The sequence below is a fragment of the Protopterus annectens genome, chromosome 2.part0 (genome assembly GCF_019279795.1).
Source record: "Protopterus annectens isolate FY-2018-M chromosome 2.part0, PAN1.0, whole genome shotgun sequence".
Lineage (NCBI taxonomy): Eukaryota > Metazoa > Chordata > Ceratodontiformes > Protopteridae > Protopterus > Protopterus annectens.
The window spans coordinates 935831427-935851283 of NC_056728.1; the positions used below are offsets into that span (position 1 = coordinate 935831427).

General features: G+C 38.5%; 1 protein-coding gene across 1 annotated transcript in view; it reads right to left on the minus strand.

Annotated features, from left to right (window-relative positions):
* Positions 1–19857, minus strand: part of RUFY3 (RUN and FYVE domain containing 3) — a 1044108-nt gene that overhangs the window by 117915 nt on the left and 906336 nt on the right. The window contains exon 10 of the mRNA XM_044061198.1: positions 5989–6081. Coding sequence (XP_043917133.1) covers positions 5989–6081 — 93 coding nt within the window. The remainder of the gene's footprint in view (positions 1–5988; positions 6082–19857) is intronic.

A 19857-nucleotide genomic window follows, 5' to 3' on the forward strand; every position in this document is an offset into this window, starting at 1 on the left:
CTATCGCACCACCAGACCACTAAGATCCAGCAATAAAAATCACTTGCAGATCACTAAAGCCAATAACTCTGCTGGTGAAGCACTATTCTCTTGCACCACAGCCAAATTATGGAACTCCCTCCCTCCCACAATTACCTCTGTACCATCATGCACCCACTTCAAAACTTTACTAAAAGTGCACCTAAAACATGCTGGCTATGCCCTTGCAACTCCCACTCTAATATCACCCACCCCATCCAACCACTACCTTTCTTTCCACTCCACTAACTACCTTGATTATAGCAATCTCAGATGCTCATAAGTTTAGTACTTATTATACAGCAGGGACTTCTTATTGTAACATTTGTTAATGTCTGTTATGTACTTCACAGATAAAGATTCTAGTTGTCTACTGATGTACTATGTTCTTCATCTGTAAATATGTTGTAAGTAATTGCTATGTAAATTGTTAATCACTATGTAATCCAATGTAACTACTGTCTGTTTATTTTAACTGTGGAGATTTTCTCCCCAGGCCTCCACTGAAAATAGACCTACGTCCAGTCGGACACTCCCAGTCAATAAATATAAATAAATAAATAAATAATACATAAATATTCATGAGTGACTTTAATTACCCTGCTATTAACTGGGAATCCTATATGACACCAAACGTAATGCACAGAGATTCCTGGATTTTTTAAACACAAACTCCGTGGACCAGATAGTTAACACACCAACCAGTGATGCAACCATACTGGATCTGGTCCCCACTAATATTGGCGAGTGCTGCACACCCCCACTGTAACGCCTTCCCTGGTAAGGTCAGACCACAAAATGGTCTCCTTTGAAGTAAAAATAAAACCTGGACCCCCAGCTAAACCTGGAATATTCAGGAACTACTCTAAGGCTAACTTCCACCTATTAACTGAGAACCTGGCAAAATTTCAAGCTCCATAAACCTTGAGAACACTGCTGCCTATGCACAATTGTTCATAGAAACCCTGTACAAGCATGTTAACAGCTGCATAGAGGCAGCTGTACCCACCAGGTAGAAGTACAGAACTAACTCAAAAAAACAAGCCACCCTGGTGGAACCACAAAATCAATAGGCTGTAAAACAGAAGGAAGAAAATCACGGCAAAAAGTAAGAGGTACAGCACCCAGCAGGATAAAAACACTCTCAAACTAATCAAACAATTCAGAGGACAAATAAAGTCTACCAAAGCCAAATTTGAGGCAACTTTGGCCTCCCAGGTGAAGCACAACCACAAGGCATTCTTTATGTAGGCAACCTCAAAGTCAATACAGAATTGTGTGCAGAGCTCATTGTAAATGGAGCCACCTATACTGAGCCAGAAGATATAGCAAACCTCTTGACTGATATTAAATTCAGCTTCAACTTTACTCCTCTCTCCCCCTCAACCTTCTCTCATGAAATATCATCAAATATAACTCCACCTACTATCACTAGGGAAAAGATCCTTAATGCTCAAAGACCAATAACTCTGAGCCCAGACAATATCACAGGATGCCTCCTAAATAGCATGAAACATGACTTATCAGGGCTTCTGGAATTACTGTTCAACTGTAGCCTCCAAACCGGCTTCGTGCCTCATGAATGGAAAAAGGCAACAGTCATCCCTTTGCATAAAGGTGGGCCATCTACAGACCCTGGAAACTACAGACCCATAAGCCTCACTAGTCTTATATGTAAAACCATGGAAAGAATTATCATGGAGATGATCAACAGAGATACAGTAAAGCTCCAGACACTGGAGCCAACCCAGTTTGGTTTTGTCAAGGGCAGATCATGCCTACTTAACCTGGTGGACTTATTTGAGAAGGTCACCAAAGCAATGGATGAGGGCAAATTTGTTCACACTGCCTACCTTGACCTGGCCAAGGCATTTGACTCAATACCCCAATCGGGCATTGTTGACAAACTCAAGAGGTTATGTAGAAACCTGTATGTCACCTGGTGGATAGCTAACTGGCTCACAGACAGGACCCAGGAAGTTAGATTTGGGGAGTCCACCTCTACAAAGAGGCCTGTCACAAGTGGAGTTCTTCAGGGATCAATCCTTGGACTGCTTCCTTCTGGCATTTACTTCTCAGAAGTCAAAACGAATGTCAGTGGTCTCTGGCTGACTACATTTGCAGAAGATTGCAAATTAGGAGTTGTCATTGAATCTCACACTGACACAAATGTTCTCCAGGAGGGACTGACAAAAACAAACAACTGGAATCAGAGCAATGGACTAAAACTAAATGCCAAGAAATGCATAATAGTATCCTTTGGGAAGTCATCCATCCCTGGTAACTAACATATTGACAGCACATCCCTTAGAGTTGGCCCAGTAGTCAGGGACGTAGGGACACACAGACAGTAATCTAGCCTTTGACCGTCAAGTGCCCACAGTGGTGAGGAAATCATTCTGTGTTGCACAATGTATAAACAAAGGTATGGCATCTAAGTCCAAGGAAGTCATTGTTCCACTGTATTTGGCATTAATCAGACCTATAATTGAGTACAATGCCCCCTTTGGTATGTACCTAACCAGGCATATCCAACAATTGGAAATCCACAGAGGTTCCTCAATAAAAGAATACAGGGCATAAGTAAAATGTTCTATGCAGGCCGACTCAAGGCCCTATCCCTGTATTTGGTCTCCTACAGGCTTTTGAGGGGAGATCTATGCCTGGCATACAGGGCATTGTCAGACCCCACTATGATGGACCTCCTGCATTTCTACAGAACAAACAGCACCAGACTTACCTGTTCTAATGACTTAAACCTTGCCTGTGGTATAACTAGGACCTGCTAGAGAGATAGGTATGTATCCCAGAGACTACCCTCTCTACGGAACAGGCTCCCCATACATGTGAAACAGTTTCCTCATAACCTAATTCAAGTGCAGCTTGGACAACTGGATATGAAATCAGAAATTCATCCCTGGTTTGGGACCTATGTCAATAATGGACAAAGGCAACTGTAAATGGTTCATCTCTCAGGCCCATGCTTATACTTACCGACTTGTCAGAGATTTGGGATGCATGGCTAGGCTTAAAAAGGCCCTTGTGGTCGTTAGCCTAGTAAACACCTATGAACCTATAAACCTATAAGATTTGGAAGGAGTAAAGATGCACAAAATGATAAACTGTGTGCAGATTCTAAAATGTATTCTCAGACACAACAGATATTATTGATATATTTGCAAAAGTTTATACAAAACAGTTTGGCTCCACAAAAGGGGTGATTAGTTGTCCTAGTGACTTCCAGGTGACCCCATATACTGGAATAAAATTAGATTTTATTGAAAAAGAACTGTGCAAACGGGATTAAAACAAAGCACAGGGAGGAGTTGGAATTAGCAACAATGACCTGACAACACCTTAGCAAGAACTTACTGTGCCATTGTATCTATTATTCACTAGGCCTTATAAATATGGGAAGATTCCTCAAGATTGGAGACATATGCTTATTAAACTGTCTTTAAGGGAAAGGGGGATAGGACAAACCCAGAGTCATATAGACCTTTAAGCCTGCTTTCATGTTGTGGAAAAATAATGGAGAAGGTAATATCGGATACGTTATTGTCAGAACTGGAGAGGTTGGGATTTGAAACCATATACCAGCATGCATATGTTGAAAATAGATCTTTTACCATCTGTAATACAATGTTCTACAACAATATAATAAAATCTATGAATGAAAAATTGTGCTGTGATATAATTTAAATATAATTAACTTTAGCATTTGACAGGGTCATACACAAAACACTGATCAATAAATTAGAACAACTAGGTATTGATGTACTTTTGGTCAGATGGATAGCTGCATGGCTTACAAATAGGACATGGCAAGTATCATACAGCAACTAGACAGGTGAAATCCTTGGTTACAGTCAGGGTGTCCCACAAGGCTCTATCTTAGGCCCTTACTTGTTCAGATTGTATCTTTTAGACTTAACTTTTTCATCTGAGGTGTTCTACAGTCTATATGAAGACGACCTGAAATTGGTTAAACAGAGTACATGTGTTACAGATAAGGCATGTCTGCAAAATAACTTTACTAAATTGACCATTTGGGCACAGGAAAACAATATGCTGATAAATACATCAAAAACTAAGCATATGAGATTTAGGAGACATAAATCGAAAGGTGAATATTTAATACAGCATATAGTGATTGAAACTGTAGACTCATTTTAGGACCTGAGCATATGGGCAGATTCAGCTATTTGTTTTTCTAATCATGTCAACCAGTTGGTTAATGACAGTTATAGAATTATAGGGTGTATAAAAAGATTTATAAAGTCTAGGAAACCAAAATAATGAAGTCATTGTTTGTTAGTTACATTAGACCCAAACTTGAGTATGGAATAACAATATGGAAACCCTATAAGAAAACAAGCATGAGTAAACTGGAAACAATACTGGGGAAATATACCAAGGGCATCCATGGATGTGAAAATTTAAGTTATTATGAAAGACTAAAATAACTTGTACAGTGTGTGTCTTGCAGATATGTAAGAGGAGATCTTATTCAGGTATATAGGGCATTTAGAGACAACTACCTCTGGGAATGTTTGGGGTTATCAAAAAGTACTAGAGAATCATCAGATAACCTGTGTAGAAGATTCTATAGGAATGAGGAGTGTACTAATTGGTTCTCTGACAGAGTAGCTGATGCATGGAACAGACTACCAAATTACATTAAAGCAAATACTAGTTTAGATATTTTCAAGAACAGCTTGGACACTTATTACGGGAACAAATGTTTTGGTATATTGGCAAGCTAGAATGGCATTAATGCCCGTGCGTGAAATATTTGTGTGTGTGTGTGTGTGTGTGTGTGTGTGTGTGTGTATATATATATATATATATATATATATATATATATATATATATATATATATTCATATTCACATATTCCATCAGTGCATAGCGAAGATGAAATTCTAGCAATGCATTTCAATGCACACCCTTAATTAAATATCACCAAATTGTCTGTTTTACTGTTTAGCATAGACAATATTTTTTCAGTACTACTTTTTGCATGTAAAAAAATCTAAAAATGGCAACTGCCAGTAATGCTGACTTAATCTGATTTATTGTACCTTGTTGACCAAATCAATATACACTGGTCTCTATATATATTCTTATACACATGGGAATGCATTATTTTGAGTTATATATATTTTTTATTTTTTATTTTTATTAATATGTAGTTTTTCCGACCATGTATTGCATTGTGATTTTTATTTTTATTTGTATTTTTATTTTTCCATTTTTGAATGCATACATCGTACCTTTTGGTGTTTAAGGTCTCATCAGACCATTATACTGCACTTTGGTGTTTAAGGTCTTATTAGACCATTATACTGCATTTTGATTGGATGATCTTTGTTTATTTGATACTATAAATAGTATCAGGTGCATTTGTTGGCTTGTTCACTTATTTTCTATGCTCCACTGAAGAAGGGGCAACCGAAACCGGTTTGGAGCTGGATATATCTTTATATCCTATGTCACTTTTCTAATAAATTATTTGGGACATTCATTGCTGGCCATTGTGTGTTTTAATCTGATTTTTGTCCCAAAGGTGAATATCCATGGACGGGGACACTGTGAATTGTTGTACCATTAGGACACAGTGCTGTTTAAAGCTGTGTGCATTAGGAACACTGATGCATTGTGTTGTCCTGACTACATCTTAGCATTAAGAGACTACTACTGGATACAGTGTAAAGTCTAACTAGTTATCAAATATCTGAATTTTGAACATTTTTATTGAAATTATATTAAACTACCATAGATCATAGGAGCAACTAGCTTATTTTGGAAAATGGAATACAATATATGATTCAGGATTTGCTGAGGCACAATATGCTGGTTTATATGAATGTCTGAAACCACAGTTGCAGCATGAAACAACTGCACATTATTCGACAGCAGAATTAACATTCTGATGCAGAAGTGTTTAAATGACTAACATGAACTCACCTTACGATTTGATTCCAGTATGAAGGAACTCTGTTCTTTAACACGCTCCATGTCTTCCTGTAGTGTTATGATTCTGTTATTTGCAACTGCGAGCTGTGAGGAACAAAGCATGTTGTAAGGCTGATTATTATTTGAAAACAACATCGCTGCATATTGAGCAACCCTACCTAAACAAACCTTCCAATGAGTGGCTGCATTATTATTTAATTACCTAAACAGACATTCCGAGTGGCTGCATTATTATTTAATTATCTAAACAGACGTTCCAATGAGTGGCTGCATTATTATTTAATTACCTAAACAGACATTCCGAGTGGCTGCATTATTATTTAATTATCTAAACAGACGTTCCAATGAGTGGCTGCATTATTATTTAATTACCTAAATAGAAGTCCCAGTGAGTGGCTGTATTATTATTTAATTCACTTCTAACGAAAAGGACAAAATCATAATATTGTCTTAATAATTTGCAATATGGTCTGTTTTTTGTTTCTTAGTGGCAGCCTTTAGTTATGTACAAATTTCATGATAGTGCTAAAGAAAAATTCCAGTGGGACTTATTTCTTTGGATGTAACATCTCTTCAAGAATCACGTTTGAGGTCACTTTTGTCTTAAACATAACACAGTGCTCAGGTTCAACATACATCGCAAATAGATGCTTAATTCTGCTGTGTGAAGGTTATAACTTACAAATAAAACTTACCATCCAATTATTTAGTAACATGCACCATACTATATATCAAAAAACTGAAATCACAAAAAAGCTGAGATGAGAGTATTTTTTACTGTGTGGATACAAATGTGCCATAGATCCCAGAGTGGTAAAAATTTTGCCTCCCTTTTTCATAATGCAAAATTAGTGTCTCTGTGTACTTATTTACTGAGAATCCTTTCACACTTACACACAGACATACAATCCTTACAACTGAGAAACACATTTTAAAGGCATTTACAAAGTATTTATACACTGTGACAACTAGCTTCTAGTGGTGTTATAGTAGAAGGCAGGGCTCAGCCTTAGGTTAATTGGCACCCTAGGCAAAAGGGCTCCATGGCAGCTGCCCCCAACCCTCCATCCAGATGACTTTTTTTCATCCCCTTTCCTCAGAGTTTGTCCTACTCTTCATTGTTTACTGCATTTATGCATCCATTCAATAGATTTTAAGTAGGTAAGATTGTTCTCCGATAACTTTGTAGAAAACAACTGCATTAAGCCTGAAAGGCCCCCAGAAGGCCTGGTAGTTCTGAGCTGCATTGTACATTTTTTTTAAAAGCTTTACATCCAGTGATGATCTGAACAAAAATCCCGAGTAACGGAAGACATTCAGTCTTACTCGTCAACTTGTTTCACCCTGAATCCTTTTCACACAGACCAAACTGACCCAGACCTCACTGTAATAAATGGGCTGCAAATCATTGCATTAAGCTGGGGGTCTGGGAGCCTCAAGGCCCCAGAAGCCATGAGGGTTCTAGATGCTTTGTGGGGCATTTTACAGATTTTTTTGAACATTTTCACCCTGTAATGCCCTAAACAAAATCATGATTAAGGGGAAAAAATCAGTCTTGTTCTTCAGCTTTGGTCATTCCCTGCATCTTTTCAATGCACCCTAACTGACCAAGACTATTATGGAATAACTAAATTAAACTGGGGATCTGTGGGCTGCTTGGCACTAGAAGTCATGGGATTACAGATGCACTGACTTGCATTTTGTCTAAATGGCCTGAACAAAATCATACATAAGGAAAGAAACTCAATCATTGTTTTTTATTTCAAAGGAAGAAATGAGTGATATCTAAGGCTCAAAGTTAACCAAACAGCTGTTCACAATAAACACAGAAGACAAATGCTTGTGATGATACATAAATCATATCTGGAAATAGTACCTGCCTCCCTAAACCACCTTATAAAAGCTAGTCACATTCTGTGTATCCTGATCTGATGTTAAATTATAAAACAAATTAAGAGGCAGATGGTGACAATCATATTTCAAGTTACTTCTGACGTTATGTATATACGACATGCCTCTTCACCCCTACCCACAAAATATAGTCATCCACAGTTTACCTCGCTGATGTCAGACTTGGACAAAACTGAAAAAAAAAAATAAAACATATTTACTGTCAGACAAACATAAACAGAATGCTTCTTTACCCTAACCCTGATATTCGAGTGTTTAGGGAAAAAATAATAATTACAGCAATGTCGCCAACTTACTTTTAGACAGTACGCTGCTCCTGTATAAGCTTAGTGAACCTCTGCATGCCTCTGAAGTTTTGAGGAAAGTTAAAGAAATAATGACTACATTGTCCCCAGCTCATTACCAGATAGTGAGACCTAAGGTTTGGGAGGAAAGTTAAAGAAATAATGGCATTAGGGTTGGGAGGGTGGCCTAATGGTTAAGGTGTTTGCCTTGCAAACACAAGGTACAGGGTTTGATTCTCACAAGGGATAATTGGCTAGGCTTAAAATGGCTTGCAAAGGCAGTTAGCTTAGTACTGATCTATGAACCTATCTATGAACCTATTATCCCCTGCTCCTCAAACAAGCTACAGGGACCTTCATTGTACACCTCTGAGCAGAGCTGGTTTTAGACTAGATGGGGTCAGGGAAGAGGAGTCACTTGCTCAGTTTACAGTCATAATTCAAAAAAAAAAAAAACAAAAAACAAAAAAAAGGACAAACTGCATCAAGTTTTGGGGGGGGCCGCTGTGAAATACCATATATTTTCTGAAGCAAAAGAAGTCTATAATTCTAATGAGTGTTATTCATTTGGTGTAACCCACAACCTTTTTCTCCCCAGATTACTAGGAAGTAGGTGGGACAGAGCAAAGCTATGAGCCACAATGTGGGACAGTTAAGAGGTTTGCCTATCCTACCCCCACAGTTATAGCCCTTAGGTCTGATGCCCATACCTCTCAACCTGCTAGTGCAGAATTCTGAACAAAGCTTAAATAATGAGGGTAAAGGTCCAAAATCAGGGACAAATTGTAAATAATGCTAGAATAATAGTTTTTAATTAGTATGCATTTTCTGAAGGATATGAAATGTCTTGTGAATTCCATCCTTAATGATCTAACAAAAACACATTTTTTTATGAGGAACAGACAGACAATATGAGGCAAAAATCTGCACATTCTGCAGTTGAGATCTATGCTGCTGGCCAGGTAATAATTTTCACTTTGCTAGTGCACAAAAAGTACGTTTTTAGAGATTAACATTTCCAAGCTGCTCCACACGAATCACACAGGTGTAAATAATACAGTATTTGGCCAATCACTGCCAGCATCATGACAAAGTAATAATACTAACCTGGTGGGTTCTACTTCACACCAGTTGGCTACTGTTTGCAATCTGAAATGCCTTGACTCTCAGACTGAAGACACAGCTGGTCACTTATGCCAGGCATTACAGTTTGAACCTTGGTTAAAAAACAAAATGGATCAAATGGATGCAGATGCTCAGGACTGAGTGTGCCATCACTGTGTGCTTACTGCTCAGTACTGTGAGTGCCATCACTGTGTGCTTACCACTCAGTACTGTGAGTGCCATCACTGTGTGCTTACCGCTCAGTACTGTGAGTGCCATCACTGTGTGCTTACCGTTCAGTACTGTGAGTGCCATCACTGTGTGCTTACCGCTCAGTACTGTGAGTGCCATCACTGTGTGCTTACCGCTCAGTACTGTGAGTGCCATCACTGCGTGCTTACTGCTCAGTACTGTGAGTGCCATCACTGTGTGCTTACTGCTCAGTACTGTGAGTGCCATCACTGTGTGCTTACCGCTCAGTACTGTGAGTGCCATCACTGTGTGCTTACCGCTCAGTACTGTGAGTGCCACCACTGTGTGCTTACCGCTCAGTACTCCTCCTCCCTTGGGTGCCAGTCTCTAAGGCGCTGGTGCATGTTGTAGCAGTGCACTAAGTTTTATTTACTTATTTGTTAGAGGAACAAAATTATATATTTTCTTGCTCTGAAAAATAAAGAAAGAAATTCAAAACAGCACCCTTTCAAGCATGACACCCTAGGCCATCACCAAGTTTGCCTACGAGTAAGGCTGGCCCTAGTAGAAGGAAAGTAATAGGTTGAAACAACACAAATCATAAAACAGCTGATCAACAGCAGTAGTACAACGACTTGTAAAACTGGATCAATTTCTGAAAATGTATTAATTATGTGTTAATAATTTACTGAAACTGCCTGAATTGATTGCTGATAAGAATTCGTTAATTCTGCATGACATTTTAATACCCATATACATGACACAATTTTACATTAATATAGAAATATTTAACATTTTTCAGCCTTAATATATGTACTGTTCCCTGGATTAGTCATCTTATTAATCTCTCTCTCTCTCTCTATATATATATATATATATATATATATATATATATATATATGGGTCTAGTATACATGATCAAAATTGCAGAAAGCCGAAACCCATATGGCCGAGACCATATGTTCGACTTCTGCAATTTCGAACATGTAAAAATAAAAAATATACACAACACCCCCCCCTGTAACTTTAATATACCAACTCCGAGATCGCACTACAGTGTAGAAATGGAAATATCTCCATTCCGCACTGCATGGAGATGTCTGCTACATATGGGCGGGATTCCAAAAGTCAAACATATTGTCTCGGCCATATGGGTTTCAACTTTGTGGCATTTTGACCGTGTGTAGGGGACCCATATATACATACACTTTTTTGTTAGTCAAACAGGAAGGAAAATTGCACATCACTTGGCAGTCAGCACATATGCAAACTGATCAGTAATTAAAACTTTGTATATAACAGTTTCTGATAATGCATTGGAACAAATAGTTGCATAGCTGTTCCACTCTAAATAGATTCGGTCACAATAGCTATACTTCTTAATCAGAGACCATGAATGAAAAAGTGCCATTACCAAGTACTTAAAAAGGAGGACCATTAAAGTGAAGAATAATGTGTAATTTGTTACTTTGGTGTAAACACATTATCATGCTTTAAGCTGGCAATGAGTTTGTACACAAAACCATTATAGTACTGTGATACAAATAACACTTCTTGAAAATTTGCTCTTATAGTAAATGATAATGACTTGGGAAGCACATGCAGAAGTATTCATCTCAAATCATAGAAAAATCTTTCCTTACCATAACATTTTATTAAGTAAATGTATATAGACAAAACTTGTACAGAAAAGCTAAACCTAACTGCAGAAATGAAAAACTGCTGGAAAATAATACATTTCAGTAGTGCTGCTGATATCTGCTCCAAAATTTATTTACATGTTAGCCATTTAAGTAGGCAGATTCGACAGAATTTCTTCAGTTATCACCAAAGCCCATGGCAGCATATAGGTTCATAAGTTCATGGGAGATCACTAGGCTCAAGCGCCCATACAGACCTAGTCATTACTACTCAAATTTTACCTGATTTTTGATCCCGAAGGGCTACAGAATGGCTTAGGTTTGTGGCTATGCCTTTGAATATTTTTACAGACTGCCCCTGTCCATAAGGGACGTAGGTGCCACTCCAGGAGTGAATTTACAATTTACCATCCATTGATCCAAACTGCATTTGAAGATGGTCAGAAAAGAGCTCTGTTTTACATGAATAAGAAGCCTCTTTCAGTGACAGGGTAATCTCCAAGGCAAATATCTGTCTATCTAATATGTTTTTTTATGTCACAGACCAGGTTTAGATCCTTAAATCAAGTGATCCTTGTGCTGTTGGTCTTCTGAATCTGTAACAGTTCCATCAAGGCTGGATTTCAGAGCTCCTTGCAGATTAAGCATAGAGCCCCCCTTAATAGCCATTAGAAAACAGAGCAAAGGAATACAGTGTTTAGTCAGTCCCCACAGGACATAAGACTCTGTTTTGGGTTTTTTTTTGTAATGAACCTCTGAGGCCATTCCAGCAGTAGCAAGTGATTGGTCAAGTGCATGCCGAAAGGTGGATTGTATTCACTTGATGGTCTGATGAGGGCTGAGTACAGTAGGACAATAACTTCCTTGAATCTGGATGTCATACCTTTACTTATAAACTGTGCCACATAGGAGGACTTCTTCATCCCTGTGGACATATGGTGACATACCACTCAACCTCTTAGTGCAAGAAATCTGGACAAAGCCCAACAAAATAGGGGAACGAAGTTTGAAAAATAAGGACATATTTTAATTATTACTGTTATAAACTTAGAAAGTTGCTAGAGTAACAGGGCTTGTTTTAACATACATTTTCTGAAGGATTTGATGTCTGAAACTCAAATGTATGTCATTATTTAGTGACTTCAGTGCTCAGATCATCCCAATGATTTGCCAGAAAACCACAAATTTTATGAGAAACAGACCAAAAATATGATCCAAAAATCTGGACAGTTGAGAGGTATGTGTGGCAGTCAAAGTTCAAGCTACTATCTGTCTGTGTCCCTAGACCTCTCACCTCTGAGTCCAATCTTAGGGGTGTGCTATTGATAATGTAATTTGCATGGATATTTGACTTCCCAAAGGGTATAATAATGCATTTTTTTGTTTCAGGCCCTGGCCCTGGCACCAAACATTTGAGTCAGATCCTTCTGAAGAACCGCTACATCACTGGGGGATTCAGTGACTGTCCCCATCTTGCACCTGTCAGCAAACTTGGTCAGCCAATGGCCTTCTACATTATCCTTGACTTCAGAGAAATACATTCTGAAAAGGAGAGGTCCCAGCACTGATCCCTGTGGTACACCACTATTAACTGGTCTCTTGTTGGATTTGGTTTCTCCCACTCTAACAACATGTGTCCTGTCTGTGAGACATTTGGCTATTCATCTGGTGATGTAGGGATTTATTTCCAGTTTTGTGAGATTATCTATATTATGCATGTGGGGAATTGTGTCAGATACCTTAGCCAGGTCAGGGTAGGCATTATGGACTGTTTTATACTCATCCATGGTCTTAGTGACTTTCTTTAAGTCCACCAGATTGAGCAGGCATGACCTGCCCGTGACAAAGCTGAACTGGGTTGGGTCCAGTGTTTGGAGGTTTTCTATGTCATTATTTATCAAAGCCATGGTTCTTCTTTCCAATGCCTTGCATATAAGACTAGGCAAACTTATGGGTCTGTAATTTCCTGGGTCTGTTGATGGTCACCCTTTATACAGAGTGATGTCTGTTGCTGTTCCCCAATCCACAGGGAAGCTGTGGTTACACAGAGATCCTAGTGGGCATGATAGGTCCTGTTTCAAGCTATTTAAGAGCATCATGAGATATTGTCAGGACCCACTGAAGCCATACTGTTAGCTTTAGAGATTGCAGTGGTGACCTGTTCTTTTGTGATAACTGGTAGAGGAATGGTGGAGGGTATTTCTTGGGAGAGGTGGGTAACCAGAGGTGATGGGAAGTTTGAAATTTGAACCGAATTTATTGGCCAGAAGATTTGCTATATCTTCTAGCTGGGTGTAGGTTATGCTGTTCACAATTAATTCTGCACATTGTTGAGTGTGGCTCAAGACTGCAGATATAACTGAAGAATATCTTATAGTTATCCTTAGCTTGGGAGGCTATTTTTGCCTCAAGATACACGTTCGATGAATTAACTATTCCCCTGATTTGCTTGTTTAGACTAATGATACAGTTTTGTTCTGTTGTGCACATTCTCTCTTACATCTAGACCGTATTTTCTTTCTTTTGCTATACAATCTATTTATACCAGGGGTCCACCAGGGTGGCTTGTTTTGTGGTTTGTCCTTGGCTTATTATGGTCTGGTAGTGCTATTTCTATGCAGTTGTTTATATGATACAGGGCTTGTGTGTACTCCTCTACATAGGCTTCTGTGTTTTCTGGGTTTGCGGGAGTTTGGAAATTAGCTATGCCATTGCTTAATAGGAGGTTTGCCTTAGAAAAGCTCTTACAAGTTTTGGTGTTAGATGGGGTTTCTAATTTTATATTATTTCAAGGGAGACTGATCTAATCAGTGAGGACATTACACTGGGGGCAGGGGGTGCAACACTCTCCCATACTTGGGAACACAAGGTCAGGGATGTTTGTACCCGTAGTGGGAGTGCAGTCTAGCTGCTCCAGGGCATTTGCACTGACAAAGTCTAGAAATCTTTGAGCTGCATGTTAATAGTCATGTGTGCTTCCCAGTTAATGGAGGGGTAGTTCAAAACATTTGGGAGTATGGTGTTGGGCTGAATAGTAAGAGATTCTAGTTCATGGTGGGGGACTTGTACCTAGCAAGGATATGGTAATGGATTTTTCCTATGGTTTTTGGCCATTGAGTAGCTCAAGAATGTCATATTGTTTGACCAGTCATACACCTTCACCTTTGCCCTTTCCTGTGCATTGGGTGGTTGGAACATGTGAAAGGCATTAAAGCCTTGCACTGCTGAGTGATTTCCGTGGCTTTCAACCATGTCTCAGTAACTGGACTTTAGCATTCTCCAAGGTGAGGAATGCTTCCAGTGAATGTAGTTTCTTGTTGAGGCTCCTAGCATTAAACAGTAATACATTTAGCTTATCCTGAGAAGATTTTGCTATGTTGGAAGGTTTGTCTGTTTGGCAATGCCTAAAAAGGCACTATAGGGTGGATAATGTTTCGGCCAATATCCAAAAGCTTAGTGGTGACAGGTGAAGACCATCCCTGGCAAAGCGACTGGCCTTGTCAATCATGTTCTTCCAGGCTGACAAATATTGGACTCCGTTGGAATGATACCAGTAACTACGCCAACTATTAAAGTCAACCATTTTCTGTTGTCACTGTGGCATCATACTCGTAAAGGTAGAATGTTACTCAGTTCTATGCTCATACCCAACAGTGATACATATTTTGAGAGCTCAATCATGTCTCTCTTCATAAAGTCCAGGGAGGTAGGTATCAGATCATTTATACCCATGTGGAGTATGACTGAGTCATACTGGTACTTGGGGTTTAGTGACGTGACTGCTTGCATGAGCAGGCAAATCCTTGTACCTGAGAGACAACTAACTAACTTTTTCCTTATCCAGGCTGGTGAGAGGTACATGAGTGTGTCTCACAATGGAGTCTCCTATGACCAAAATATTGGGTTGTGTGTTGTTACAACGTTTGGGCTTGGAAGCTGAGACACTATGAGATGAAGTTTTATGTGTTGTGGTGGGAGCTGTCTTGTGTGCATGCAGGAGTTTCTGAGGACTTCATCTGGGAGTCCTTTAAGGTTAGGGTAAGTTACATGTGAGCACCTTCACATATGTGGGTCTGTGTGTCTGGTACTATTTAAGTGTGGCGAGCATTAAGCGAGAGTATGTCACTGACAATCTGTTTGGTGTTTTTTGTGCCTATATGTGAAACTCTTGCCTCCAGTGACATTGTGTAACATCTCTCACGTACCATAGTCATCTTTTTCAGAATTAAGTGGTTGTCAGCAAACATGAGGTAATTGATACATTGCTTCAGGATGCCCATGTTCACCAAGCTAGATGCAGAGATTGCAGGAAAGTTCCTATCCATGGTTGCAAGTCCTTAATATGTTCTTTACTAAGGAATAAACTAGGGGGTGTTTGCAATGGGATAAGGGGTCGGTGCTTATGGAGTGTAATCTAGAGCTAACCTATACAGTGATACTGCCCAGCATGCAAACCAGTTGCTCCTTAAGCAGCAATAGTTCTGAGTGGTACAATAATGTAATCTAGAGCTAACTAAATGTGGCAGTGCTGCTCAGTGTGCAAAATATTTCTTCACTGAGTAGCATGGGAATGTGGAAACTGTCAGAGGTATTTTTTAATAAGGAAAAGCACAACTTCTACTGATAGCATATATACAGGGCACCACTAACTGCCACTGTGTAAAGAGCAGCATCGTGCAAATGCAAGGCTTATATACAAGCAGAAAAAAGCAGGTTTTAAACAAGGTATGCCCACAGGTCAATTAGGTAAGCACACAATAAGCTTTCCAAAAGCAGTTCCCACCTTAGATAAGTGAAATTAGCCCACTCCTTCCACAAGAGTGAAGGCTTTAACCCTCTTAATGTAAATGGACTGGTATGGAGCCCAGGAGTTAGGGAAACAGAAAAATTGGTGCCTCCAGCAATAAAAATAGCAGATATACTGTATTTAGAGTACAACAGTTGCAGAACAGCAGCCCTTACAGCAGTAGAAATATGCAACTTAAAACTGTAAGCAAGTGCAAGAAAAACAATAACTAGCACATAAATCTTTGAGAATGCAATGAAAATAAGCAATACAATTGTAAAATAATACCAAATTTAATTTTTATTGGCAAGGCTGGCTTCAGATGCAAGCAAAATCTCTCAAATTCTCTGGTGTCATTGATATGATGAGCCAAGACTTGAGCAAATGCAAGACTTAGACACAAGCAGAAAAAAAATCACATTTTAAACAAAGTATGCCCACAGGCCAATCAGGTAAGCACACAATAAGCTTTCCAACAGCAAGTCCCAGTTCGTTTAGGTAAAATCAGTCCTCTTCTGCAACAAGAATACAGACTTTGACCCTATTAATGCAAAATAACTGGTTTGGAGCCCAGGTGTCAGGGGAACCACAAAAAACAGGTGTGTAAAGCAATGAAAACAGCAGAAACAATGTATTAGGAGTACAACAATTGCAGAACAGCAGCCCTTACAGCAGTGTAAAAAAGAAAGTTAAAACTCTAAACAAGTGCAGGAAAAACAATTGAGAATGCAATGAAGATAAGCAATCCAAGTGCATAATAACACTTAATTTCTTGTTTTCATTCCAAGGATGGCTTCAAATGCAGGCAAAATCTTTCAGACTCACTGGTATTGTTGCTACGTGATGAGCAGCTCTGAATATGTAGCATCATATCACAAGAAATACTGTCAAAAGGTTCACATGCAAATTTGCATTCATTAATGCAAGAAATCCATTAAAAAACATTGCATAGATTAAGAAACTTTGGACCAGCTAGAAAGAGAACTGACAGAGGAAGTAAAAAATAGAAGAAAACCCCAAAAGTTTTGAAATCTGTATTGTATTTGTGCGTTGGATCACTTGAGTCTCTGGTTTTACTTCTCCTGCAATAAATATTACATTATAAGAAGATTTTGGGTGGTTCTGGGTGTTCATCTCTGTTCCATTGTGATTGGCACATCTTTTGTTTTTGTGGTTGCATCTTTCTTTGCACCTACGTAGACATGTTTTTGTGGATTTTTGATGGGTCTAAAAAATTAAATATGGACATGGGGAAATGTATTTAATAGTTGTACAGAACTAACAGAGCAGACTAGGTTATACAAAGACATAAAACTATAGTAGTTTTGCTTTGCTAGTATAAGGATAAAAGCTCAGTAAGGGTAAGACATAGGGAAGAAAGTGTGATTGTGTAAAGATAGTAGCAGAAGTGAGGGATAATTGAGAGGGCTGAAGTCACGGTAGGGAGGTTAATATGAATAAATATTCTATGAGGTATAGGAAAGTATTAAAGAGAGGAATTCAGCAGGGAGGCAATGTGATTACAGTGAAAGATTTGTTAGGAAGTAGTCATAGTAGATAAGATAAGAAGGAATTTAGAAAATCTGGAAAGGGGGAGATGAACAGAATTAAAAACAGCTTTTCATATGATGGGATAGGATGAGAGTTAGTGATGGGGTAGAGCAGATGTAACAGGGCAGGGAGAGAGATTAAGTATGGTAGTCTTTAGTTAAGGAGCGAGGGTAGATGTTAGTGTTGAGAAAGTGTTTTTTAGTGTAAGTTTGTAAGACTTACATTGGGAGGTAAGGCATTCCATAGATTTGCAATGGCATGGGAGTACAGGCTATGTCCAGCTCTTTTTGTTAGGTTTTTATACATTTAACAGCTGTTTATTTGTGGAACAGAGATTTCAGGATGGGGTATATGGCTGTAAGATAGGTTTGCATATTTTATGAATGAGAAATAGTTAAACATAGTTAAGGTAATGGGGGAATTCTAGCAAATTTAATTTGTTAAGAGCATAACCTCTGCAAGTTTAGCTATTTTTATAACATGAAGCTTGTTCTTTAGGGACAAAAGGAAGTTGGTGAGAATGGGGGCCCCATAAAGGAGGGAAGGGAGCAGGAGGGTATTGGCAAGTGTTTTTTGGTGAGATTATCCATGAATTGTTTATGTCTATAAAGTTTATGAAGTTTGGAATGTGTTTTTTTATTGTACTAAGTATATGTTGCTTGAATGTAAGTTTGTTGTGTATAGTGATACCCAGTAGCTTTGCCTGAGTTACAGTTTCAATATCTGTTTTATTTTGAGAGTATATTTTGAAATCCTGTCCAAGTGGTTTTGGTGAGAAAAATAATAGCTTAGTTTTACTAGGACTGAGTAGTAATTGTGCTTCATTTATCCAGGTTTCAATCGAGGTGAAGGCATCTAATGTCACTTTTAGGAGATGTTGGAGGTTTTGATAACAGTGGAGTGTACTTTGAATGGAAAAAGTATGAAGGTTATTAATGAAAATATCGAAAAGCAAATGTCCAAGAATGAAGCCTTGATGGACTTCTGTTCTATTAACTTGGAATTCTGACAGGCTAGTTTGCCACCTAGCACATTGCTGTCGGTTGGTTAAGTGATTGGAGAACCATTTTTGTGTAAGTTGAGAGCAATCTAGTGTATGACACTGTATTGAAGGCCTTTGATAGGTCTAGTAGTATTACTGATGTTAAATGGCCAGCATCCATGGCTTTTTTTTTTGTGAAGGACAGTAGTGCAGTGGTAGTGCTATATGTTGGTCGAAAACCATGTTTGGTAGGTACAAGAAGCTTGTTATCTGAAAGGTGTTTTATTAGTTGCACATGTATGGACTTTTCCAGTAATTTAGATAAAGGGGAGAAGATAGATATGGGTTGATAATTTGTTTGTTTATTAGTTTTTCCTCCTTTGTAAAAGAGATCTGATATTGTAGAATATTTATGCAAAGATATTTGAAGAAAATACAGGTAAAGGTACCCTGATATGAAAAATTTTCACAACACAAAATATAAGAGAACAAAGGGGGAAAGTAAAAAATAGGATTAGTAATGGAGAAGTTAAAGAAATAGAAACTGAAGTTATGGATTACTTGTAAAGTTTAGTGTAGAAAATCCTAACATAGGTAATGTCACAACATGATGAACTAAGGAGAAAAAGATGAGTCAGGAGACATCTGAACAAGAAATATGGATAAAAAAGGATATCTAATAGGGTATAATATTTATGCAAAGGGAAAGCAAAACTAATAAATATAAAAAAGCAGCACCAAAGATATTTGAAGAGAAATACAGGTAAAGGCACTTGGGTTTGCAGAATTTCACAACACACACACACACACACACACACACACACACACACACACACACACACACACACACACACACACACAAACTAAATAAATAAAAAATAAGGAAACAATGGAGGGAAAGTAGAAAGGAGGATTAGTAATGGAGAAGTTAACGAAACAGAAACTGAAGTAATTATGGATTACCTGTGAATTATAGAATTTAGTGCAGAACATCCAACACAGGTAATGTCACAGCATGAAGAAAAAATGAGTCCCCACACTAAGGAGAAGCAGGTGGAGCAGGAGTCATTTGAAGACTTGCCACTTGATGACGTTCTGGAGCCTTCTGTAGGAAAGCAGTACAGAAGTTCAGTTGAAGTTGCAATGGAGCTGGAAACAGTCGGAACTCTTATGCATGCAATTTTGTGGAGTGATAGGCCAAAGAGTACCCATATAAGCATATTAAGCATGATGCATCTGAAAAGGATGTGTCAATGAAAATGTTCTGGAACTTTCTGTAGAATGCCAGCAGGAAATGGAGAACAAAGAACGTGCTCTCAGTTGTAGAAAATTACTCGAGGGAAGAGCTGCTTGACTTAATAGAGGTGGATAGACATATTAAGATTGATGAAAGAACTAGAATACAGAAAG